The 25,909-nt window shown below is 34.0% G+C and overlaps 1 protein-coding gene across 1 annotated transcript in view; it reads right to left on the reverse strand.

Moving 5' to 3' along the window:
- VPS13A (vacuolar protein sorting 13 homolog A) overlaps positions 1-25,909 on the reverse strand; it is a 235,726-nt gene that overhangs the window by 53,897 nt on the left and 155,920 nt on the right. Inside the window, exons 41-52 of the mRNA XM_082656304.1 lie at positions 25,127-25,483; positions 23,874-23,975; positions 22,410-22,568; positions 21,979-22,234; positions 20,473-20,633; positions 15,447-15,550; positions 11,451-11,733; positions 9,082-9,477; positions 8,714-8,818; positions 8,447-8,593; positions 3,700-3,828; positions 2,958-3,091 (exon numbers count right to left, since the gene is read on the reverse strand). Of these exons, the coding sequence (XP_082512430.1) occupies positions 2,958-3,091; positions 3,700-3,828; positions 8,447-8,593; positions 8,714-8,818; positions 9,082-9,477; positions 11,451-11,733; positions 15,447-15,550; positions 20,473-20,633; positions 21,979-22,234; positions 22,410-22,568; positions 23,874-23,975; positions 25,127-25,483 (2,333 nt within the window). The remainder of the gene's footprint in view (positions 1-2,957; positions 3,092-3,699; positions 3,829-8,446; positions 8,594-8,713; positions 8,819-9,081; positions 9,478-11,450; positions 11,734-15,446; positions 15,551-20,472; positions 20,634-21,978; positions 22,235-22,409; positions 22,569-23,873; positions 23,976-25,126; positions 25,484-25,909) is intronic.

The raw sequence follows: 25,909 nt of genomic DNA on the forward strand, positions 1-25,909 counted from the left end.
ATTCAGAAATATAAACAGATAGAGAACAATAGTAAAAAAAATAACTGAATCAAAATGCTGACAGTGTTGGGATTCCAGGGATTATGTTTTTCTTTTCACAGTTTTCCTACAGAATTTTAAAAAATAATGGACAGTTGTTATTTTTATATGTAGGAAACAAAAACCATATTAACAACAACAAAAAAGCCAAGGGTAGGGAAGGCAGAGGAAACAAAAGCCCTATATTCCTTATTTTTCTATGAAAAAATATCAAATGTAACCGTGTTGATCAGATAAATTTGGTTTAAAAATATTTAGAAATGCTTTAATTCATATAAATTTTAATCTATTTAATTCACTGCAGAATATTCCTCATGAAAAAATTCATCTCAAATTTATCTCAGGAGGGCTTCCCTGGTGGCGCACTGGTTGAGAGTCCGCCTGCCGACACGGGGGACACGGGTTCGTGCCCCGGTCCGGGAAGATCTCACATGCCGCGGAGCGGCTGGGCCTGTGAGCCAGGGCCGCTGAGCCTGCGTGTCCGGAGCCTGTACTCCGCAACGGGAGAGGCCACAACAGTGAGAGGCCCGCGTACCACACACACACACAAAAAATTTATCTCAGGAAATTCAAAGAAAATAAAAAGTAACCAGAGTCCTCAGAATGTTAACTATATATGTGTACAAGTCTTAACCTCACAAGAAAATAACAACACAATGTGACAAACGCTTTAATCTATATATTAATTTTATAAATTTCCATTAAAACTGTAATTTTTAAGTTTCAGAATTTCTACACAGGATCACATTCTAGTTTCTCCCTTATCCCTTACTTTTACAACTGTAACAATGCAGTAGATAAAATTTCTAGACACTTTATATCTGAACTGTACTATGAAGAACGGTGCAAAGTCAAGGCCAAAGAAAAGACTGAGAAGTCTCTAGTTCAGCCTCAGTCAGGCTCAACCAGATGTCAGAGAATTAAGCTACAATGCCCTACATCACCCACAGTATGTAAAGAATTAACTTAGCTCCTGTGTATCTTAGAATGTTACCATTTATGTACTAACCTTGAGAGAATCGAGAAAATAGTCACCCAAATCATTTTTTGGACGTCTTAATTCTGTGACAGTTTCTTTGGGAAAGGCTAGTTGAGGTACGTGAATTGAAGGACAAATAAGAAAAAAACCATTTGTTTGCCTTTGTCAGTTTTAATCAACCAACTTATTATTTTTATAATATGGGTAATCATAGAAAACAGGCTCTACTCTCTCTCAACATCTTCCTCAAATGAGAGAACTGATAGGCAAGGAGGAGTTCTAGATATGTGCTAGCTCAAGCTTTGGGTTCTCACTCAATCAATGCCTATTTTAGTCAATGATTCTAAGTGTACAGTTAGCAGTGGAAAAAAAGCATAAATGCACTGATAAATATGAGCCCACTGATAAGTGACATGAAAACAAACTAAGAAAAGTAGACAAAATAAATTCAAGACAACCTGGGACACATAAGTAGAGGAACAGAAGGTTACATAAATTGTAGTGGTACTAAGAGGATAAGGTATCACAGTATATTGAAACAAATGATATAATGAGTAGTCTTGAAATATCAAGACATAAATATAGTCTTTAGAAAAGCTTAAAAATGTAGCGCTCCTTTCCTACATGCCTCAGCAAGAAAAAGGTATCTACTGTTTGAAAAAAATCTGAAGAATCAATATTTACATTATGTTCATTAAAAACAAATTTCAAAAATAGACAAAATTCTTACGATAAACCCTGACAATTTCCTCACCAGATTCCACAATGACCAAGATTTTGTCATACTTGCTTCAGTTCTTTTCGTTTTTGTTTTTGAAGCATTTAAAAGTAAATTATATCACTAATCATCAGGGAAATCAAAACCACAATAAGACATCACCTCACACCTGTTAGAATGCTTATTATCAAAAAGACAAGAAAAGAAATAAGTGTTGGCAAGGATGCTGAGAAAAAGGGAATCCTTGTGTATTGTTGGTGGGAATGTAAATTGGTGCAGCCACTATGGAAAATAGTATGGAGGTTTCTCAAAAAACTAAAAACAGAACATGTGATCCAGCAGCTGGATTATCTGTTCAAAGGAAATGAAAACACTAATTCAAAAATTATATGCATGTTCACTGCAGCATTATTTATAATCACCAAGACATGGAAACAACCTAACTGTCCATTGATGAATGAATGAATATAGAAAATGTGGTATATATAAAATGAAATATTATTCAGCCATAAAGAAATCTTGCCATTTGAGACAACATGGATGGACCTTAATGGCATTATGTTAAGTGAAACAAGTCAGAGAAAGACAGATACTGTATCATTTCACTTATATGTGGAATCTAAAAAAAAACAAAAAAAGAAAAAAGAAAACAACCAAAAAAACCAAACACACAGATACAGAGAACAGATTGGCAGTTGCTAGAGGCAGGGTTGGGGTGGATGAAATGAGTGAAGGTGGTCAAAAGGCACAAACTTCCAGTTATAAAATGTATAAATCATGGGGATGCGAGGTACAGCATGGTGACTATAGTTAATAATACTCTACTGTATGTGTGAACGTTGCTAAGAGAGTAAATCTTAAAAGTTCTCATCACAAGAAAAAAAAATCTTAACTGTGTTTGGTGATGGATATTAACTAGACTTATAGTGGTGATGATTTTACAGTATATACATATATTGAATCATTATGTTGGACACCTGAAACTCATGTTATATGTCAATTATGTTGGAATTTTAAAAAAAGTAAATTATAGATCTCAAGTCAGTTTTAACCCTACATACTTCAGTATACTTTTTTTTTCTTTTAATGAGGACATTGTTTTACATGGCCATAATGCCACTAACGGTGTTTATACTCTTAGGAAATTATCATAAAGTCAATGTCTCATCAGCTAGACTCTGCTAAAATCAGGGGATACTGTATTTGTAATAATCTTCTTACCTTTGCTTATATTGAACAATGTCATTCTTGGTGTGATTTATTAACAGGAATGGAGCTGCTCCATCACGATAATCTGAAAATGCAATAACTGTAGAATGCTCAGCCAAATTAACTTCTGCTATGATACCTCCAAGCTAGCAAAAAGGGAAAGAAAATATTCTCTAATGTGATCATTGTCCAAAGAATATTAACCAATAACATTTAATAATAAAAACTATTCATAACTTAATATATTTTTTGATGATTTGGAAAGTAATTCAGGATTTTATACTGCATTTCTGGAAAACCATGACTCTCAATTATCATATACAGATGGGTCAAATTCAAGATGTGGTATATTGTAGTATTCTAGGCACTTTAACTCAGCAGTCCCCAACGGCGCCGGGGAGGGGGGAATGTTCAGACAGTAATGTGAGCGATGGTTCGGTCAGTAATGTGAGCCATGGGGAGCGGCACATGAAGCTTTGCTCGCTCGCCTGCCACTCACCTCCTGCTGTGCGGCCCGGTTCCTATCAGGCCAAGGACCAATACCAGTCCATGGCCCCTGGGTTGGGGACCCCTGCTCTAACTTTCCATATAACAGTTAAATTGTTTTATGTCTCTTGCTTCCTTTTAGAACCTTTTCCCTTTGCAAAGAGAAATGTTTGTTCATTTTTGGTGAAACAAAAAAAATCATTTAATAAAAAAAAATTAGTAAGTATATATTAGCTTCTCTAACTACACACACAAAAGAATCACTTACCTCATTATCCAGATGCAATAAAATACAACTTTCTTGCTTGTTAAAATGTATCTTTTTGGGAGAGCCTTCACTTCTTTCAACTTGAATAAGAAGTTTATTAGAAGCATCCTCAGGCCAAAAGGGGATACACTAAAACATATATTACATACATTTATTTAAGTAAAACTGATTTCACCATAAAGACCTTTATCATTTTAATAAACCCATCAGAGTAGACTTAAAATAGTCTTAAACCTCTTTCAACACTGCTCTCGTTACTGGACTGCTTAGCTATAAGCTGCTGACTTCAAGATGGGGTGCCACTTGGGGGCACTTTGAACACAAGCAGTAATGGGTAGTAAGTTGAAGAGCTATTGATAGAGTGCTGTGAAGAGGCGTTAGTGTGGTCCAGATCTAGAGATGGATTGAAAAAAAGTAAGTAAACTGAGCCAAGTGATCAGTTTAAAACAGGGGAATGTTCAGTTACTAAAAGTTGTAATTGGGCTGTGGGCATCACTTAGTAATTAAGCAGTAGTCAAAGTACACACAAATGTCAAGTCAGGACATATATTAAATCCAGAGTCCTGGAAGTCAAATAAGGATTAAAAAAGCAAAAACAAAAGCAAAAACCAAGAGAAGTATCTAAAGTCTAAAGTTCAGAGTAGAAAACAGGCTCAAAATCTTAAGAAACCACCTGGACATCAGTGATCTGGAAACCAGACTAACAGAATAGGAGACAGTCAATGCACCCAGAAAGAAGACCAGACAACAGGAGCTGGAAACAAAGAAAAGAGCTAAAAGAACAGGAATGGAGAGCCAGCCTTGTCTGTAAACTATTATGTAAATCAGGTCTTAGTGTGATCCGACTCTGACTAGGCTGGTAACTTCACATAATTCAATGAGACTGCTCATGTGCTCATCATGATCATCACCATATGACCTGAGGGCAATGCAGAAGAAGCTAGATGGTTGAGTCAAGTGCCTTAGCTTGATAAAGTCAGTTTTATTCAACCATAAAAAGTAGTTAATGGAACTAGACATGGGACATGGTTAAGGCTATAACAGGCTGAGAAAATTCCCACTTGAGGCTTCTTGCAACCCAGTGGAAACTTATCTGGGAGTCAGAACAGTAGCAATACTAATCCAAGCATATTTCCCAGGAGGAACTGAGAAGACTAAAAACGATGTGCTCTCTGAAAACCCTCAAGCCTTGCTTATTTGTAAGCCTTCCTTACAAATCAACACTGCTAATAATCATAAATATGCATTTTAAGTTAAGGTTCACTACTGTAAGCCAAAATTAAAATGTGAAGATTTTAAATTAGCAAAAGAAATTTATCTTAAGAAAAGCTGAGGGACTTCCCTGGTGGTCCAGTGGGTAAGACTCTGGGCTCCCAATGCAGGGGTCCTGGGTTTGATCCCTAGTTGGGGAACTAGACCCCACATGCATGCCTCAACTAAGAAGTCTGCATGCCACAACTATAAGACCACATGCTGCAACAAAGATCCCACATGCTGCAACTAAGACCCGGCGCAGCCAAAATAAATAAATAAATGTTAAAAAACAAAACAAAACAAAACAAAAAACAGAAAAGAGAAAAGCTGAAGTTGGCAACAAAAAGTAAAATAAAAAATAAGTTGTTGTGCATTTGTAATTGCAATTACTGTAAATATAAACTAACTGTTGGAAGACAGAAGCTACAGATTAGGTTTTTAAAAAGAGAAGACCCAATAATCTTATCTGCAATTGACATATAAGGCAAGACATAGAACTACTGTAAATAAAAGTATGGAAAAAAATATACCTAGAAAATATATAGAGTAAAACAAAGCTGCAGTTATAATTTGGCATCTAGATATATAGAGAGCTCTACATCCAACAAACCAAGAATCCACACTTAATGAGCACATATGAAACATTTGCCAAAGAAAATCTATACTCATTCAACAAATATTTATTGAGAGTATACTGTGTTTAATCACTGTTCAGAGCCCTCCAATAGCTCTCTCCATTTCACTCAGAGCAAAAGTTAAAATCCTTGTAATTCACAAAGTTTTGTGTCACAAAGTTCTGCATGATTACTCTTTATCACTGTTATGTCTTGTTCTCTTCTAAATACTTTTCCCTCTCCAATAATATCGGCCCCTTTTGCTATCCTTCAACCATGCCAAATATTCTCCCATTTTAGGGCACCTACCCTGGCTGATTCTTTGTCTTTAATGCTCTTTCCCCAGATATCCACACTGCTGAGGGGTCCAGCTCCTGGCTAAAAACCTATATGCAATTTTTCAGGTCAGACCACTGGTAATTACAAAGGCTTTACCTTTATCTGGCAGGTCTCACAGGGCAAAGCTGCCCTCCCCATACCAGACTAGGTGCACAGCCAGCGCACTGCATTCTCAAGAACTCAGCCCCCACTTCTAGCTATGCCCTTACAAATATCTGCATTCCTACTACAGGCATCTTTGTCCAGAGGCCTCTTTACCAGGGCCTTTGGCAGAGGCCTTCCTCAAGAATCTCTGCAACACCTCTTTATCAAGGAGAGAGGCGGAACTTCAAGATGCTTTTTCTCTACTCTGACTTGGTGCTCAGTACTTTTCCATTCCTAGCCCTTCCCCTTTGTTTTCTGCCACCCCCAGATCCATAAAACAGTAAGAGCTATTTGTTCAGGGCTCCCCTGACAATGACACTACCCTCACTGATCCACCTCACCCCTAACTAACGTTGTTCCATAGGAAAAATGGTACAAGGGGAGGTGGTGCTTTCTTCAGTTTAGCCTCTTACTTACACTACTGCAGTAAGTAATTAAAGTCCTGAGTGTTACTTTCGTTTTAGCTTGTTGTCTTTATCAGCTATTCCTGTACCTGGCATCTCAGCTCCAACTCAGCTGAACTCTTGACAAGTGTACCTCTCACATTTTCTCCAAGTTTGTTCAAATGTGACCTCAGTAAGTCCTATCCTTGACCACCTTATGTAAAATTATAGCCCACTTCTTGCTCATTAGAACTCTTAACACCTCTTAGCCTGTCTTATTTCCTTTTTCCCTATTAGACCTGTCACCTCTAAACATACTATGTATTTTACTAGTTGACTATAGTATTATCCATTTAATGATTTCCCTACACTCCCACTGAAATGTAAACTACACAAGGACAGGTACTTGTGGTTTTGTTAAAAGATGTATCACAAGGCACATAAGGAGTACACACAATAATACTGTTGAAAGAACAAACAAACAGGCAAACATGAAAAAAGGTACACCTTCTAGAAATGAGAAATGTAATTATTCAAATAAAAAACTCAGTTGGGGCTTCCCTGGTGGCGCAGTGGTTGAGAGTCTGCCTGCCAATGCAGGGGACACGGGTTCGTGCCCCAGTCCAGGAAGATCCCACATGCCGCGGAGCGGCTGCGCCGTGAGCCATGGCCGCTGCGCCTGCGCGTCCGTAGCCTGTGCTCCGCAACAGGAGAGGCCACAACAGTGAGAGGCCCGCATACCGCAAAAAAAAAAAAAACTCAGTTGAAGGCTCAAATAGCATATATATATATATATATATATATATATATATATATATATATACTGTATAATATATATAGTAAAAGTGAAAATCTATGAAAATATATATGTAGAATTTATCCAGAATGAAGCAAAGAATTATACAGATAGAAAATATAAAAAAGATAATAGGATATATGGAAGAAAGAATATGAAGTTCTAGAACAAATCTGATTAAAGACCCAGAAAGAGGAAATGGACGAAGAGGAGAGGTAGTATTTAAAGAGACAATAGCTGCAAATTTTACAGAAGGTATGAAATATATTAATCTACAGGTCTAGGAATAAAGTATCTCAAGCAGGATATATCAAAGCAACCCACATGCAGACAAACAGTAGTATGACTGCAGAACATCAAAGACAGAGAGAAAACTGTGAAGGCAGCTAGAGAAAAAGGAAAGATAACCTCCAGAGAAATGACAGAAGCACAGCAGAATTTTCAACAAAAATGGAAGCCAGAATATAATAAATGCTACAACATGTAGAAAAAAATAGAATTGATTATCAAGAAAAAGTATCATAAAAGAAAGGTGATGATTAAAACTTTTATGGATAAACACAAACTGATGGTATTTACCTCCAAATCAGCTCTAAAGGAAATGCCAAAGGATGGTACATCAAGAAGAATGATTCCAGAAAGATGGTTTCAAAGCAAAAAGGCATAATGAATATAAATAGCAAACACTTCTCTAATAATCCTAACATACTTAAAATAAAATTTCTTCAGAAGTATTCTATTAACCTCAGGCAGTCTTTCAGAAAGCTCTTACCCAGAGACCTAATAGCTACAGATAGAGTAGAATCAAAATTTCATTCCTAAGACACTACTGTCTTCCTAAAATAACTAGCTTAACCTACCCTATACAGGCATCTCTAACAGCTTCCTAAAGAGAATAAATAATTTCCTTCTCTTTGCTGCATTTATACTTTACCCAGTCTTCTACTGCCATATTTAACGACATTTGGTTAGTAATTATTAAATGTCTACCTCTATTATCAAGCAACACATTCCTAGATGACAATGTTCGGATTTTAATAATTAAATTATTTACTTGGTTTATTCTGGTACAAATAAATACTCAAATGTTCATGGAACTGAAACAAAATTGGGAGGTGGGGGTGGAGAGTTAGAACATTACATAGTGATTTCATGTATCAAACTTCAAAGAAAAATGAAAATCTAAAGAGGTACCTTTTTGGAATTCATCTACCCACCTGCTCCAAATCAAGAGAGAGCCATTTATCACTTCCCTCTTCAGCCACTGATATACGATATTTACTTTTGTTTTTAAGCAAAAAAAAGGGTGTAAAGGTGACAATTCTGGTAATGTTAAAACTGCTAAGATCTATAGTGACACCAACCTACAGGAAAAAAAAATAGCAACATTTCAAAAGCTATTCCATTATCATAACATCCTGATAAAAATTAAGTACTCAGTAGAGCTTAAAAAAAGTTTCCTGATGAGCATAAGATGAACTCACTTGATATTCCATTTTCAGGCCCTTACATTTAACAGCTCCGTGACTACCAACAGTATCAATTGAAAACTGATCTGACAATTCACTATCAGTTACCATAAGCTGAACCTAGAAAAAAATATTTCAAATATATTAGTATTTAGGTACCTTTAAAAATTCCTACCTAAGTTGATATATTTTTTGCTTTTTAGCCTAAACTAATATTATACTGTTAATGCACTAAACCCTTCCCAAGACTAAATTTTAACCTTTTTAACCTCAAATATTTCACAAATGTTATTTCTACCTATTTCATAATATTTTATTCTTCTAAACAAACAAAAAGGAGTGATAAGTAGATAAAGAATGAAAGTCAAAAAAACTTCACATACCTTATTGTTATTAAAAAAGTGCTTTGGCTGAAAAGAAAAGAGAACTGGCTTTTTATAATTAGGTGGATGCTTTCGATGAATTCCATCTGCTTTATACTGTAACATTCGACCAGTTTTATTGACCATCCAGTAAGGACTATGAAATGCCATAACTGTCTGGCCAGTATTATAAGTCACATGGATAGCAATATCTAAATCAGTCTTTTCTATTTCTGTAACACAAGTAAAACTGATGAAACTAATATCTTGTTGATTAGGTTTTATATGATATTCACTTTTCCAATCATGATTAAGATAGTCAAGTAATTCTAAATGCAGCCTGGCTTTATCCAACTGTACAGTACAAATCTGGGCTGAATGGCCTTCATGTAGAGTAAAAACTCTATGTTCAGTGCCCTATAATAAAAAAAAAATACAGTAAATTTTTAATGTTTCAGAATAATACACTAAAATATTCTATTTAATGATTCCAAATGCTATACAAATGATTCTGAAATACCTCTGTCAGAAAGAGAAGACTTATGTTCATGTTCTAACTCTGTCAACTGTATAAATTTCTATAAATTGAGATTTGAGTTACTGTATTTGTAAAATGGTCTAAATGATCTACTTCAAAGGACTATTGTGAAAATAAAATAAAATAGTGTGAAATTCTGCTGGCACTAATGAAGATTATAAAACACTATAATTAGTAAAACAAAAATCTTATCCACTAGTGATTTTAGTTGTAAAAACTACAAAATAATGAAAAATGTATGTAATCCAAAATAAGCAATCCCTACTAACTCCCATTTTTGATTTTTAACAAACTCTCATAACCCATTTCCAATCACTGTTTATACTGAATCTTACGTAGCTTTCAAAACTGTTCATTTCTCTCCACTCACACTTGCATTACCTTAGTTCATGTCACTGTAACCTCTCCCTTTAAGAGTCTCCTAACTGCTCTTATCTCCTCTAAGCCCTTTTCCACACCGCAGCTAAACTGTCTTTCTAAAAAGTGATCATATCCTTTGGAAACTAGCAAACAGAATGTGATCCCTAAAAGCATCAAGTTAAAAGTTCTATTAAAATGCAACATAGATAGACATTCCATCTGGGTATTTCACCTGTTTTTCCAGCAACTCTAATCTGGTTCCCTCCTGTTATAACATGGGAATCTCTTCACCTTAAGATTTTAAATTACTTAAAGCAAAAACAAGGTAAGCTATCAATACTTGACATGTTCCACAAAATAGAAGAGTAGTGCTGGTGGTGCTAGAGAGGTAAATAAATGGGAACCATATGCCTGTCAGGCACTGTGCTAAGTCCTTTACAAACATTATTTAATTTGATTTCACCATATCCCAATCATGAAAGTTTTATTACTATCCCCCTTTTATAGGCTTGGACAAATGATTTAGAAATTAGCTTACCTAAAGACATAGCACTAGTAAGCGATAGAGGTAGGATTCAATCTCAAATCTATCTGACAGCAAAGTGTAAATTCTTAACCACTATGTTATCTGTCAACCATATGGAAAACAGATATTCTTAAACCATAGATGTGTTCACTCCCCCACTCCGAAAAAAATTTAACAGAAAAGTGTAAACAGAGTAAATCCCAATAATTAATAATTAAAAGACTGCAATAAAACAAATAATATACTACAATGAAGAACTACTTTCTTATATTTGACAAGCAATGGCAAATGGAATATTTACTTAAAATCCTAAGATGGAGAGATTCCTGTTACAGCAACAGGAAGGAATCAGATGTAATATCTTAAAACAAAGAGTATTTAAAAGAAAAAGCATCTTTATAGGGCATAAAATCCTTTTAGAAAACTAGCACAAGAATAATACAATATAGCAAGTTTTAAGTCTAGTACTATCATTTTAATACTAATTCTCATACATGTTTGAAAAGTTAGTATCCATCTTTTAAATATACATGAAATATACATTCATGGAAAAGACTGAAAAATATATATTTTAGCACTGAAATGATAACTTCATCAGAAGTGCTACCTTCAGATAATGTGATTATAGACAATCTTAATAATCTTTATTTTCTAAAATTTTCTACAGGAATATCTATTACTTTCATAAATGATTTTTAAAATGGCATATCATATTTGTGTGTATGAATTATAGTCAACTTAGTAACCAGATTCCTAAGGTAAATCAGTGGAAAAAAAATTTTTTTAATTTTCTTTCATATAACATGACTGAAACATTTCTTTTCCATTTGAAGAATATCTGTACTGTCTATTCACCAGTACTATAATTTTTATTAGAATTTTAAAACATTGTTTTATTGTTCATAACTTTAAATAACTAAAGCTACAAAATCAAAGACAGGAGGGCATTAAAAAATTCCAGAATACCTCTATATAATAAGCAATTTTGTAAGGAAGAAGATTTCGGAGTAGAATAGGTGGCCACAAATGCATTATATATGGTAAGTCCCAACCATCTTCTGAATACACTGACACAGATGTCAAATTATCTTTTTCTGGGACAATATTAATGATAAATGGCTTCTTGGAAGGGTTTATAGATCTACATTGCTTCTTGAGAAAAGTGCCATCATTTTTTATAATTTCTTCAAAATCAATTCCTTCACACATTTGATAGTCCTCATCTTCTGGCTTCAGGGAAAGGAGTGATCTACATAAAAGATTAAAAAATACATTTTAAAATGCTTTAAAAGAAAATACATGTTTAATTGTTTGATTACAGCTTTAGAACAATGAAATTATCTCCCTCCATACTATTGTAATAAATTTTTATATTTTCACATTCTTCTTAGAGATAGTAAGATAGACATACAGATACCAATTTCCATCTTAACTTTCTGGAAACCAATCAAGTTATTTGGCTTCCAAGAGAAGAATATTTTTCTTACAAACTTGCTGTCTTAGAAGTATGTTTACAAGATAATAACTGGTTTCTCACAGAAAATACGTAATCATACCCATCATATATGCAAAACACACACATACAGCTGTGACTTAAACACTTAACTTAAAGAAGTTGGCTTTCCTGGAATATGTGGTCCCAAGTACATACCATGATTGAGTTTGTGAAGCAAAAATATATTTCTACTGAAAAATTAATCACCAGGTATTCAAGGTTAATCAAATGAAAGCTTTCAATAGATACTTAGCTTTACAGAAATGTTCAGCATAGTTGCAGAAGTGGTTGTAAGAAGACAGTAATAAAATTATTAGGTGTCACATATGATTAATCCTTATATTTAAAAATCACATTCTTTGTTTACATTGCAAATGTACTTTGGGTTTAATAATTTTTTTAAACCTAAGGTGTGTCCAAGTATAAACACTTAAGTATTTTTATACTTGTAAAACTAATTACCTATAATTGTGACACTATCCCTTACTGTGTGACAAGTGTCAATACTATCTCTAGCTGTGATTGTTTTCTTAAGCTCTAGTCCCCAAAATTTTAAATATCTACTACATATTTCTGTAATGATGTCGGATGGTGCCTTAAATTGCTAAATTGAACTCTGAACCCTCCACACCCACTTCTCTGTGTGTCCTTTTTTCAGGAACTTCCAGCTATTGGCACTCTGGACTATAAAATAATATTAACTCTTCCTTATTCCCCCCTTACATACATAGATATAGTTACCTGTAAAATCAGTTATCAGATTTAGCCTATTTTACTTCTACATTCTCTCTGAAATTTCATTTTTTTTCCATCAAGACATTTATTGGACTATTATTTACCAATGAGAAGGTAAAACTGAAAATGAACAAATGAGTAAGTCATTCTTTACTCTTAAGGAGATACCAATCACATGGGAAATGTAATGTTAAAAGATAACTACTGCACTGTGATTGGTACCCCCCCTCAAAGAAAACCCAGATGTATACTGAAGACTAAGGGCATGAAGAGTGTGGTTAACTCTTTCTAGACTGGCTGCAGAGTGTTTTCCAGAGGTCACAATTTTCCCCAAAAGCTTTGTTTCTGAAGGGTAGAGCTGAACTAGAGACATATGCAAGGTTAAAGGAAAGTTTAAGAAATGAATGAAGAGAAAACATGAGAGACAGATGATCAATGGCAAGAGGTTTTGAGTGAGAAGAGCTGATGCATTAAATGGTCTTAAAACAGAAGAACACCAAATGGTCTGAGAGAGGAAGAAAGAAATAGATATTAAAGATGAAGATAAAATTTATATAAATGGGGCAAGACAATGAGCGAGCAACTATCCCAATGTGGACTTAACCTTTCAAATTTCATATTCCAACATGCACACTACATTCCAGGCAAACCCCTAGTCTTTTATAGACCTGTACAAATCCTGTGCATTCATGCCTCCTTATCTTTGTTATGCAATTCCTTCCATTTAAGATTGCCCTTCCCCACTAATCTCCACATTATTATATTTTAACTACAATTCATGTACGTCTCTCAGGAGTTAATCATTAATCCCTTCTTTCCTTTTCATAGTTTTCTGCAACTAAAACTTTTTCTGTGATTCTCAACAACCCATTGTTTTCTACTTTCTGTACCTATATATCAATCTCTCAAGCAGAATAGCCATGCCAATTCCTCTTGGCATCCTACAGTAGTGCCTTCCACACAAAAAAACACTTGGTAAATACTTGTTAAATGAATTAAACTTAAGAATAAGTATACCTAAATTCTACAGAATGATATCCATTTGTTAATTTAAGACCTCACATCTTAAATATGAGTATCTATATCTAAGCATTAGATTAGAAGAATATCTAATGTGAAATCCAAGCTAGTCAGTCATTAATAATTCTAATTAAGATAGATTAACTTTCATGTAACAAATATTTAGCCTTGAACAAAAAAGTGTAAAGATACTCTAATGGCCTAACTTTTCTCTTCTATGGACAGAAACACAAAATATATAGTAATATTTACTAAAAATAAAGCAGAGTGTCATTAACTTTTATTATCCAAGGACAAAATGGATTTCCTCACAGAAACTTTTGAACATATCTTACATGCTACTTTTTAATCTACTCTTATAACCCACCCCAAATCCTCTCTAGAACAAGGTCAGATACTATAAACAACTATTTTGTGGTTGTTCTCTAGACAACATAACTCTTTCCCTCAGCAAGTCTGAACTAAGCAATAAAACTCATTAGAGTTAGAAGGTCTAGGCAATAAAACACTCATTAAGGTGAGCAGGTCTACTCTCTGAAAATATGTGCCTAAAACTGCTAGGCTGTCTTCTAAGCATTAGGGACCCAATCTTGAACTCCTACGTATGGGGCAGAATAAATAGAGGTAAGGAATATTTTAGCACTGCTTGTAATTTTGCCTCCATCCTTTTGTAGCATAGGTCTAAAGGTCCATGTCTAGAGTGTGTTGTGAAATGGTACTTAACAAGCTATGATGCTTATTCTGAGGAAGTTTTTATTCTCCAAGAGAGCTTAATCTCCCTAAAAGAGATTATCTTCAATTCCAGATTAAATATCCTAAATAATAATAATACTTGTTTGTAATATTAAGCCTATGATTAAGAAACTAGCCCATCATTAGTACTGTTACAATTTTAATAGTCCTTTCTTAATACATAAAAGATTTTATATGTACTATACAGCTGACCCTTGAACAACACGGGTTTGAACTACACGGGTCCATTCATAAGCAGACATTTTTCAGCAAATAAAGTACTTGATGACTAGCAGTTGGTTGAATCCATGGATGTGGAAATAGAGGTGTGGAGGACTGACTATGGCACTTGAGCACCCAGGGATTCTGGTATCTGCAGTGGGTCCTGGAAACAATCCTCTATGGATACTGAGGGACAACTGAATGTATATTTTTGACTACATGGGCGTCAGCACCTCTAACCCACATGTTGTTGAAGGATCAACTGTCTACCTCTATTTACATTACAATTCTATCAATGAACAATTAATAGATAAATATGTAGATTAAAAGATAAAATATTTTACATTTTCTAAAGAAATTTCTTAAAAATTCTATCATAAAACCCTAGAAAAGTAAAAATCACTTCATAATAGTGTAAATAAATCTAGAAGCCACCACTCATGCTCAGTAAGAAATTTTTTAAAAATCATAAATATATATGACTATGGCCATGATAGTTATATTGCAAGCATGTAATTTATATTTACTAGTGAAAGCATAGATAATTTATAGGATATACATTATATACATTAAGTTAAATAATATTTCTTTAAAAAAATCTTCTAAGAGTGCCGAAACTTAAATAAGTTAGATGAGATATTAACAAGATAAATTTGATCATGGTTTGATAACTTAAAGATAGATATCACTACTAAATCAGAAACTAAAAAGTGTATAAGAGACCTTAGGGCAAACAAAAGGATAAAGAAAAAAATCACCGGTAAGATGCTAATGGTATGTTAAATTCACTTCCAGGTGAAGCCGTTCCCAATAAGGTGTCCCCTCCATAAACATAAAGTGGTATTGAAAAATGATTTCTAATCTGGGAAAGAAAAGTAACATTTAGTATCATTAATCTAAGAATCTAAAGACATTTAAAAAATATTCCATCTAAATATCCCAGCAAAGGAATTATCAGGCAATATTTATCTTGCTCATATAAATTAGAAAAAAAAATCCAAACATGCAATTATCTTTGCTAAAAATTACAAGGAAAGTTTCTAGTTTTAGAGAAAAAGAATCTCAAAAACAAAACTTTAAAAATCTTAGAAGAAAATAACATCTTCTTGAACTTGATATAAGGAATAACTTTTCGTTTAGACAAAAATAGTAGAAAAAATTAATAGGAAAAATATTATATCCAAGTTTTAGATGTCTATATGATAAAAGTGAAAACCAAGCCACTGGCTGGCAAATGTCTACCTTTTTACATCACTGTTGTATGCTACTCATTGAATCAAATAGTGTGTAGGGAACAGCTCACCCACTGAGTAGCATACAACAGTGATGTAAAAGATTAACATTATTTTGATTAACACACATTATGAGATAAACCTCCGTTTATATTTATCTTTGGGATAGACAAAAACAAACTGGTTAGTAACACCATTTTCTTGTATTCTTTCTATATCTTACTAAAATCTTTATATTTTAAAAATCATACCAAAATATAAAACATACTGAGTGCAAACTAAGAACTGATAAATATATAAACTTAACTACACTATATTTTATTTCTAGATAAACTGCTCTACCAATTTAAAAGAAGAGACATATATTTTCATTTCTATGAAAGTACCTATAAGAAATTTAACATTAATGTTTTACTATTTAATAAAATTCAAAAGTAATCTACGATAATGACGCAGCCCAATTGTCATCTTTTATTTTATTTTATTTTTTTTTAGCGGTATGCAGGCCTCTCACTGTTGTGGCCTCTCCCGTTGCGGAGCACAGGCTCCGGACGCGGAGGCTCAGCGGCCATGGCTCATGAGCAGCTGCTCCGCGGCATGTGGGATCTTCCCGGACCGGGGCACGAACCCATGTCCCCTGCATCAGCAGGCGGACTCTCAACCACTGTGCCACCAGGGAAGCCCTGTCATCTTTTAATACAGTTCATCATAAATCAAAAATGAAAGAGAAGGAACCTCTGTTTTCAGCCCTGATGGAAAAATAGAGACCAGATATAACTTCCCAATATAAACAACCAAAACACCAGGGAAAAAAAATACACATGAAGTAATGGACAAAAAGGTGGCACAGGAAGGAAGGAAAGGAAGGAAAGGAAAGGAGGGAGGGAGGGAGGGAGGGAGGGAGGGAAAGAAAGAAGGAAAGAAAGGGGGAGAGGAAGGGAAGAGAAGGGAAGGGAGGGAGGGCTAGAGAGAGAGAAAGAGGGAGAGAAAAGAAAGAAAGGGGGGGAGAGAGGGAGGGGGGAGAGAGAAGGGGAGGGGAGAGAGAGAGGAAGGAAGGAAGGAAGGAAGGAAGGAAGGAAGGAAGGAAGGAAGGAAGGAAGGAAGGGAGGGAGGAAGGGAGGGAGGGAGGGAGGGAGGGAGAAAGAAAGAAAACTCCACCAAGATAAGCCCTAAGATTGTCACCTCATCTTACTACCTGGAGAGTTTCTGGATTACTGTGTGGAGAAGGAGAAGTCAAACAGAGCCCAGTCTGAGTTGAAGAGATAGATATTAGAATGTGGGAAAGCCAATGAGGCTTACTCTAACAGCACATTACATGAGAGAGAAGACAGCTGCATGGAGAGGTGAGAGTTACAGAGAGGTAACTCCTGAGACTTTAAGAGTGCCCCCTGTTCCAAAGACTTCAGTACAGTACCGTCTGGCACATGCACATCAGTACACTGTCTAAGGCTCAGTAAAGATCCATCTGAAAGCCGCAGGCAGAACAATCTCTGGTGCTGACACACAGTTCCTTTTCTAACCAACCAAAGTGGTAAAATCTTGTTTAGTACAAAGGGTATTGGTTACAGTGCTTTACTAGTGGGGCAAAATTAACCCTAGGCTACGGGCTGCTTGAGTCTCACCTAAGAAGTTTTAAAACAAGCAATGAAAGGATCACTTTCCAACTAACATAACTGTGTTGGAGAATTAAGTTCAAGAATACATAAAGGGGTACAAATACATCTAAAGCACCTGACGAGGTAAAATTCACAATTTTAAGCAACTGGTAAAAAAATTACTGGACACACAAAAAGAATTTTAAAATGACCCATTAAAAAATGAATAAAATGAAACAAATCAGAAATGAAACACATGACAGAATTAGTAGACAAGGATATTAAAACATTTATATAACTATACTTGATATGTTCAAAAGTTAGGGGAAAGCTGAGGATATATAAAAAGACATGGAAAATGTAAATAAAAATGCAAGTTGAACTTCTAGACATAAAAATACATTGGATGAGATTAAGAACAGATTAGACATTGAAAAGTGAACTTAAAGACATAATAATAGAAACTATTGAAACAGAAACATGGGGGTCAGGGGAAGCTGAAAGAAAAACTGAACAGAGCATCAGACAGCATAAGTTTAAACACTCTAATATATACCTACTTGAAGAAGAGAAGAGAGGGGGAAGACAGAAAAAAATATTTGAAGAAACAATGGCAACATTGTTTTCTAAAGTTGATGAAAACTATAAATCCACAGATTCAAGAAGCTTAAAAGACTCAAGTACAAGAAACATGTAGGATTCATCTCAACCAAATTTCTTAAAACCAGTAATAAAGGGAAGAAACTTAAAAGTATATAAAAATAAAATCACACATTTCATAGAACAAAGGTTAAGAATAACAGCAGACTCTGGTCAGAAACAATGTAATAGAGTTGATAGTGAAATGACATCCTAAAAGTATGGAAAAAATAACTGTCAATCTAAATTTCTACACCCTGTGAAAAGAAAAGTGAAGTAAAAGCAAAAATAGTTCACTGACAAATTTCATTAAAGACAAAATTACTAGAAGAGCTCACTCAAGAAGTGACAGATAATATGAATAGCCCTTAAAGTGAAACTGTCGTTTAAAAACTTAAGAAAAACATTACAAGAAAACTCTATACCAACACCCCTCATGAACATAAATGCAAAAATTATAAACGTGAATTTAGCAAATCAATCCAACAATATATTAAAAGGTTAATACTTCAAAACCAAATGAGGTTTATCCTGGGAATGCAAGGTTCATTTAACATTTAAAAGTCAATCATTATTTAATATAATAATTAAAAATCAATGTAATTCATCATATTAACAATTTTTTTAAAAGATCCTCTCGATAGAGAAAATCATTTGACAAAATGCAACATTCATTTCTGATTTAAAAACTCTCAGTAAACTACGAACAGAGGGATCATGAACAACAACAAAAAAAACAACTCAAAATATACTAAATGGTCAAAGACTGAATACTTTTCCCCTAAGATTGAGAACAAGATAAAAACATCCACTTTCATAATTTCTATTCAAATTGTACTGGAGATTCTATCCAGTGCAATAAACAAGAGAAAAGAAAATAGGGCTTCTCTGGTGGCGCAGTGGTTGAGAGTCCGCCTGCCGATGCAGGGGACATGGGTTCGTGCCCCGGTCTGGGAAGATCCCACATGCCGCGGAGCGGCTGGGCCTGTGAGCCATGGCTGCTGAGCCTGCGCATCCGGAGCCCGTGCTCCGCAGCGGGAGAGGCCACAGCAGTGAGAGGCCCGCGTACCACACACAAAAAAAAAAGACAATAAACATCAGATTGGAAAGGAAGAAGTAAAAATATTTTTATCTGCAGACATCATAACTATCTCTATCTATAAAAAAGCTACTAGAATAAATGTATCTAGTAAGGTTACATAATACAAGTTAATACAAAAACCAAATGTATTTCTACTAGCAAGAAAAAATCAAAAATTAATATTAAAAATGCCAACTTAATCAAAATTTCTAAATAAAAATTGAAAACTTGAAGTCTAAAATTTAAATGGAAATGGAAAGGACTTAGGCTAGCCAAAACAACTTTAAAAAAGAACAAAGTGGTACAACTTGTACTACCTGATTTCAAGACTGAGGATAAAGTAGTAATCAAGACAGTGTGGTACTGACATAAATAGATCAATGAAACAGATTAGAGACCTCAGACATAAACACACACAGATATGGAGATATGGTCAACTTATTTTTGACAAAAGTGTCAAGGCAATTTAATGGAAAAAGGATAATCCTGGTCAGAACAAATGAATAGACAAGCGGAAGAAAATGAACCTCAACCCTCACTTTATAGCATATACAAAAATTCATTAAAAATGGTATGTGGTATATACATAGAACAGATTACTACTCAACAACACGTAACTGCATGCAACAACATTAATACACAAAAGTTGACACATACAAAATTATCCTGAGTGAAAGAAGCCAGACTCCATTCTGTACTTCATTCATTTACATAAAATTCTATATTGTGTAACTAACGCACCACAAGAACATATAAGTGGATGCATGGGAATGGGGTGACAGGGGATGAGGAAACTTTTTGGGGTGATAAGTATGTTTATTACTTTGATTGCGATGAAGGTTCATATGTGTATTTTTTGTCAAAATTCATCAACTTTAAATATATGCAGTTTATTGTACATCAATTTTACCTCAATAAAGGTGTACAAATTTCTCTCACTGTATTCTCTAATTGAAACGAAAGAATAAATACATACTACAAAGAGCTAAAACAAAATATTGACTTTTTTGGTTTTTGTTTTTTTACAAAATAATATTCCAAAAACATTTACAAAATATTCCTACAACTGCTTGTATTACAGTAGTATAATTACTGATAATGATTATTCTTTTTGCTATTAGCTATATTTCTATTACAGTTTGTATTCTTTTGGTAGTAATTTGCTTTAGTTTTTTTTTTTTAATTAGCATACAAATATACACAATATGACCTCACAAAAAAATGAATCATTCCGTACCTGCACTGGGGAGCGAATTGTTACCTTCTTACTTCCTTCCACTGCATCAATTTGACAAACAATAGATCTTTCAACTCCAGACTCTCTGTGTCTTACAGTGTACAGTCGTTGTCCCACTTTTGTTAAAGGGATTTTATCAGCAGTAGAGTGGTTAGCTGGTGCTAAATTAAATATACATGTTTGAAAGTTTTTATTATAATTCATCATATATTAATTTTAAGTAGACATTTTAAACCAGAAACATCAGATGATTTCTTAAACTTATGAATAATTATCACTGAAAGCTACAAAAAGGGATATTTTAAAAATCCACAATACATACCTACATCATTCATTTAAAACCTTCAAAGCATTTTACCAAAAAAAGTTTTTAATTGAAAAAGAAATCTCATTCAGTAGTTTAACCTAAGACAACAACATAACCTTTTAAAAATAACTGACTGATGAGAGAAATTACTAGAAAATACAAGAACACTGTTCTCTGGTTTGCTGTCATAATAACCAGAGCCTAATACATTCAGGCAGTCATTGGCAACTACCAAGTAGCTGCAATTTTTCAGTTTTTAAGTTTTTCCACCAACCTGTGACACTTTGTGATATCTAAGGTTTGATTAAAATTTTACAGTTGTATCTAATATATATATATACATATATTGTATTGGGGTGAATTATCTATTTATATAACCTTCTTCCCTACTATCCCATAAAAATGTCAGTTTAAAAACAAACAGAGGTAAAATTGATGAGAATAATTCATGGACAATGCTGGGACAACATCTGAAACCTAGCCACTGTTATGAATCATTTCCTGACTAGGAAAAAGTATTAGCTATCAGTTTTAGTACCCCTCCTCCATGTCTAATTAACCTTTCTAATATCCTCCCTTCCATAACTACTTAAATGTCAGAGTGTCAGAAAGTGGTGTCAGTGAGGCTTTGGGACTATTTAATATTTAACTTCACAATGACTATATACTATGATAATTTAAAAATGTATTTACTTTCACCTCTCATGAAAATGAAAAACTTCTGGGAAACATAAAGGACAAAGGAAAAAAACCTCTACCTCAATAGGCAGAACACAAAAACCATTTACAAACCCCAAAACCATTACCCTGTGCCATTTCATGAATTCAAACCTTATTCTGAATTCGTTCAGTTGCAAAACTGGTGCAATTCTACTGAGTTATACTAAAAGTGATTAAAACAACCACCTATAGCTAAGTCTGTAAATGCTGACTGAGGATGAGATTTAATAATTTTCCTCTCCAAAACATAAAGTAGTAAATTACCATACTCTAAATAAAGCAGTGGCCAAAGAAAGTCAGAATTTGAAATACAAAGATAAAGTGACAACAGCAAGCAAAGCCCTGCAAAGGAAATAATGAAATTTGCAAAATATTAGAAAGGAGATAAAAAACCTGTGAGATACCACAAATGAGTAAAATGGGATATAAAATGTAACTTAAAAGAAATTAAAGCCCCAGGAAGGTAATTTATCACTTACTAAGAAGAATGAAGAAGAATTTGCTGCTTAGGCTGGTCATTGCATTGAAATGATCATTGTCTTTAGTTCGGATATAATCCATACTTAAACTCTCCTCATTTTTCAATTCATATGATTTTGCCATAGGTACGCTGAGCACACTAAAAGAGTCACTTGGTGAAACAGAGATACTAAGTCCAAGAGAATTTAAAATCATAAATGGTGCTAGATCCCTTATGAAGGCGGCTGAAGATCCAGTGGCAGCTTCTGTAAATGCCTAATAAGAAAGGGTTATCATAAATAAAAGAAAATGTAGAAAACTAAACGACAAGCAGAACACTACTGGACATATGACAAATAACTAAGTTAACAAAAACTTCTTGTTCAATAAAAGAAAAGGGTTAACTCAGACTAGTACACCAATGTTTAAAGTTTCAAGTTACTTTTCTTACCTTGACTAAATTATTTAACATTACAAGGCCACATTTGGATAATGTAATGTTTAGTTGGTCTTTTGAATGGAAAGTGATGACAGTTTTATATTCTGGTACCTTGTAATTTTCTTCTTCAGTACTTGACTCAACAATGGCCTTTTTGGCTTTCTTTTTCATCTAAAATAAAATATAAATTGTAGAAATATGAGAAAAATTTGTTCCTAGGAGCACAACATAACTCATTTTGCAAAGGAAAAGCAAACATTAGACAAATTCCAATGACAGCATTAGAGAGAGCAATACATTTTATCAGTTCCACTGCCTTACTTGGAATTACTTGGACATCAGCCAACTAAGGTCGCATTGGATAGAAGCAGTATTGGAAGAAAAATTCTCCTCCTCCTCAGTTATACTAAAATGGCAGGCACAATTTAGAAGGGAAAATAACCCCTAAAATTACTAAATGCATGGAGCATCTGAATGAAAATTAGAAGCCCATACATCATAGCATGTGGAAATTCAGGGCAAGAAAAGTCGTTTAATCTACTGGTGCTATAAATGCTATAAATAAAGAACAGAAACCTAGGGACTTAAAAAGTCCAACAATAGTTGCAGAACAGTGCCACTAGGACCTAGGGCTCATGTGAATCAATACCACCTACCTCTTTTTAGAACTCACAGGTCTACTGCCTATGTGTATCCTGACCTAACAACCGCCAAATAAGTTCCTTTATCCAAATCTTTTATCTGAAATATGTGGAAAATCAAAAGTCCTGGTTTAATACAAAAAGCTGGATATGCCAAGCCTTTACTGTTCCTTTAACTGGCTTTAAACCACTGAACATTTGTCTGCAGGTTGATTGAATCATTATTAGGGAGGAGATATGCTAGGAATGCTGCAGTCTCTTGCTTCAGAAGCACAATTTCATCCATCTAAAGGTCCTGATTCGTATGATTACATAAATTCACACTATATTTCAAACAAATAATATTATATTTTCTTCTATATATACACCCTTCAGAGATCAAAGAAAACTTGGGATAGACAACAACCTTCAAGAAAATGCTGGCGATATTTTAACATGACGGTTATGTGTGGGGACTCTGAAGCCAGTATTTAATTCCACCTCTTCCAATTTAAAGGTATTATTGCTTTATGGAAGTCCTTTAACTTCCACAGTTTCAGTCCCATCACATGTTAAAATGAAGTTTAAAACTGTATATTCTTCAGAGGTTTGTTGTAAGGGTTAAAGCAAAAGTAGATTATTTAGAACAATGTCTAGTGCATAATAAATGCTACATAATTATTTGTATTACAAGCCCATGAGGCAGTGGCCTTGGGTTTGAAAATTACATTCAGAGGTCAAACAAGGAAGCATGTGGAAAGGCTCATAATGAGATACCTGAACTCTGTTGCGATTAAAGTATGTGTAATGTGGACATCCTCAATATTTGAAAAAAATTTTCAGACTTCAAAAATACCTTGATTCCAAGATTCCATGGTCTAAAATCCTCAGTCTGATCAATTTCTAAGGGTTCAAGCAAAGGTTCCCACACACCAAACATTTCATTGTAATAATGTACCTAGAGAGAGAATTTTTAATTTTTTAAATAAGGCACTCTGATATGTTCTAAAATGATCTTCCATACTGTTTCCCACCAGCATTCCTTTTGGCTGTGCTATTTCTTCCATGTGAAAACCGTCTACATGCCATTCATTAGTTTCCTCATGCTCTCCTCACTTGGCTAACTTCGTGGTCTAGTCTTCACAATTTAATCCAGAAAAAAACTCTCTTTTAGGTATCTTTCCTTGACTTTCAGGCTGGGCTTAACATCGAAAGCTGTGTTCATCTATCAAACACTACTGACATTTTTTAAACATATCTGTCTACCTCCACTGACTTTTCGAAAGCCCTTGAGGCAAGTAACATATGATTCAATGAGTATGCACTTATTTGAATTCTCTGACCTTCTTGGACATCCTAGATCAAATCCTCTGCAAAATACAGATAATTCTAGCTAAAATTTGGAAAGTTGAAATCTAGTCTGTCAGTTCCACCTCTATTAGCATATAACTCTGTATCAACACAAATGTTATAGGAGCTTATAAATTTTCATATTTACTGACTTAGGTAGAGTATCAGATTAGTTTCTACTTGACATCAACTCAATTAATAATTTAAAGCAAAATATCTCTGGGATGATTCTATGTAGATAAATTCTGAAGCAAAATATATGTTGGTTCAAAGCAAATATCTTCCATATAACTAAAGGACTCTCACAAAAATCTGAAAGACCTTGGTGGAGTCTCACTACATTATAAAGATTCTGCGTTATATAAAAGTATAAGGCATATTTTTCTCATTCTTTACATTACTATCTTAGAAGAGATTAAGAAATAGTCTATTATCATTTTAAAGGAAAAAGGATATTCAATTTAATTCTTAAAATTAAGAATTTTTCATCTACTCAAAACTATCTATTAATATCATCAATTTTAAGATGAATGAAACCAGTTGAAATATAAACTTAATATGGACATGTACTCTAAAAGTAACATACACATAAAAACAACTATATCAAGGGCATAAATTTGTACACTTTCTTCCAAAAGTTTTGTGAACCAACATCATACTTAGGATAAATTTAATTTAAATGTTTAAGTAAGAGTCCCCAAATAGTCCATGTATAGCATTATTTGTTATAAAATCTGGAAAAATACTACATATGCTTACTTCTAGCTCAAGCTGACAGTGGAGATTTATTAGGGAACTCCAGTTTTTGCCTTCCCCTGAGAAACGTGACTTTGCCAAAAGCATAGGTACTGTTCGATGACCAATTCCAGCCCCAAGAACTAGAAAAATAGAATCAATGTTCATTCTTATTATCTCTCCTTTGGGTACCAATTCAGTTGGGGAAGCTATTTTTTCAACTTCATTTGGTTCTTCAAGAAACCACATTTTTAAATTCTTTGTATTCTTCTTTTCCCATAAATGTGCTGTAGAAGAAGCAGTTTCTTGTGGGATGGTTTCCTTAGCTGTATAAAGTGCTGAAGTTATGGTAATCACAGTGTTTATGATAACTGGTGAAACCTAAGGGGAAAAATTTAATTAAAAAATCTACATAAACCACTTTCAAAAAATACACACTTCAAAAAGCATTAAATATATTTGTAAAGGATCAAGAGGAATTAATATTGAACTAACCTTACAACCAAGAAATAGTAGATACAATTTGCTGCCCACAAAAAAGTTTTTTGATTATCATAACTAATTTCAATAGTTAAAATATTTATATGTCGATATTAAACGGATCAACCATACTATAAGGATGTTAACTACAGAAGCAGTCAACTGCCAATAACAAAATATATGAAAACGTTCATTATAAAATATGTATTAAATATCATTTTAAAATTACGTGTCATAAAAGATTTTCAAAAATAGTTTTTTTTTTGCTTATTTAACAAAAGAGTTGCTATAATAATTGCTTATTTCTAAGTTTCATTAATTTTTTCA

Source organism: Grampus griseus (genome assembly GCF_964374135.1).
Source record: "Grampus griseus genome assembly, chromosome: 6".
In the NCBI taxonomy this organism is placed as follows: Eukaryota; Metazoa; Chordata; class Mammalia; order Artiodactyla; family Delphinidae; genus Grampus; species Grampus griseus.